Source organism: Pterocles gutturalis, unplaced genomic scaffold (assembly GCF_000699245.1).
Source record: "Pterocles gutturalis isolate BGI_N339 unplaced genomic scaffold, ASM69924v1 scaffold29635, whole genome shotgun sequence".
In the NCBI taxonomy this organism is placed as follows: Eukaryota; Metazoa; Chordata; class Aves; order Pterocliformes; family Pteroclidae; genus Pterocles; species Pterocles gutturalis.
Window position 1 is genome coordinate 1572 of NW_010139151.1, and position 768 is coordinate 2339.

The 768-nt window shown below is 63.7% G+C and overlaps 1 protein-coding gene across 1 annotated transcript; it reads right to left on the reverse strand.

The window, feature by feature from the left end:
- Positions 1–324: 324 nt before the first annotated feature.
- MYOC (myocilin, trabecular meshwork inducible glucocorticoid response) lies at positions 325–760 on the reverse strand (the record flags this gene model as incomplete). Its single annotated transcript, XM_010083265.1, is given in 2 exon segments — positions 325–409; positions 411–760. Coding segments are annotated over 2 exon segments (435 nt in total), but the record flags the coding sequence as incomplete, so codon positions are not given.
- Positions 761–768: the final 8 nt, after the last annotated feature.

A 768-nucleotide genomic window follows, 5' to 3' on the forward strand; every position in this document is an offset into this window, starting at 1 on the left:
TGTGCTCCTGGAGGATGCTGGAGCAGCTCAGGGCTGGGTACCAGCTGTGGTACACCCAAAACCTGTCGAGACCTGGGAGAGGCGTTTTGCTGGGTCAGCCAAGCTCTAGAAAAGCACTTGATTTCTCTCCACTACACTCAAGCGCAACAGGATGTCACCGGAGGTGCCAGCAGGGATGTCGGGGGCACAGCTGGTCAGCACGTGGCCTCCACCATCATGATCTGGCAGTCCGGGCCGTGCGGGGGGGGAGCTGGGGAGCAAAGTGGGGTGCTGCGGCACGCACGGGGGTCACAGGGGATGAGCCGGTGCATCCCCAGCCCTGGCTCACGCCCGGGAGAGGCGGATGGGGTAGACGACCATGTTGAAGCTGTCCCAGGCGAAGAGCTGCCGCTCGGGGGGGTTGTAGTCCCCCATAACGGAAGCGGTTCTCGAAGGGGATGCTGACAGCCCGGCTGGTGCCGGTGGCCGTGTCGTAGGCGAAGTTGATGGTGGCGTTGGGCGTGGAGTAGCTGCTGACGGTGTAGAGGGTGCCACAGATGACGAAGGCGTTGGCCACCCCCCGCTTGCGGATGTTGGTCTCCCAGGTCTGCCGGATCTCCAGCGTCTCTGGGTCCAGCTTGGAGAGAACAATCGCCCCCCTGGCCTTCTCGGTACTGTAGATCACCCAGAGCCCTGTCTCATCCACCGCCAGGTCGATGTCGGTGTAGCCTCCCCAGGCATAGGGGTACTTCCCGTGGTAGCCAGCGCTGGGGATCTCCCTCTCGGCTG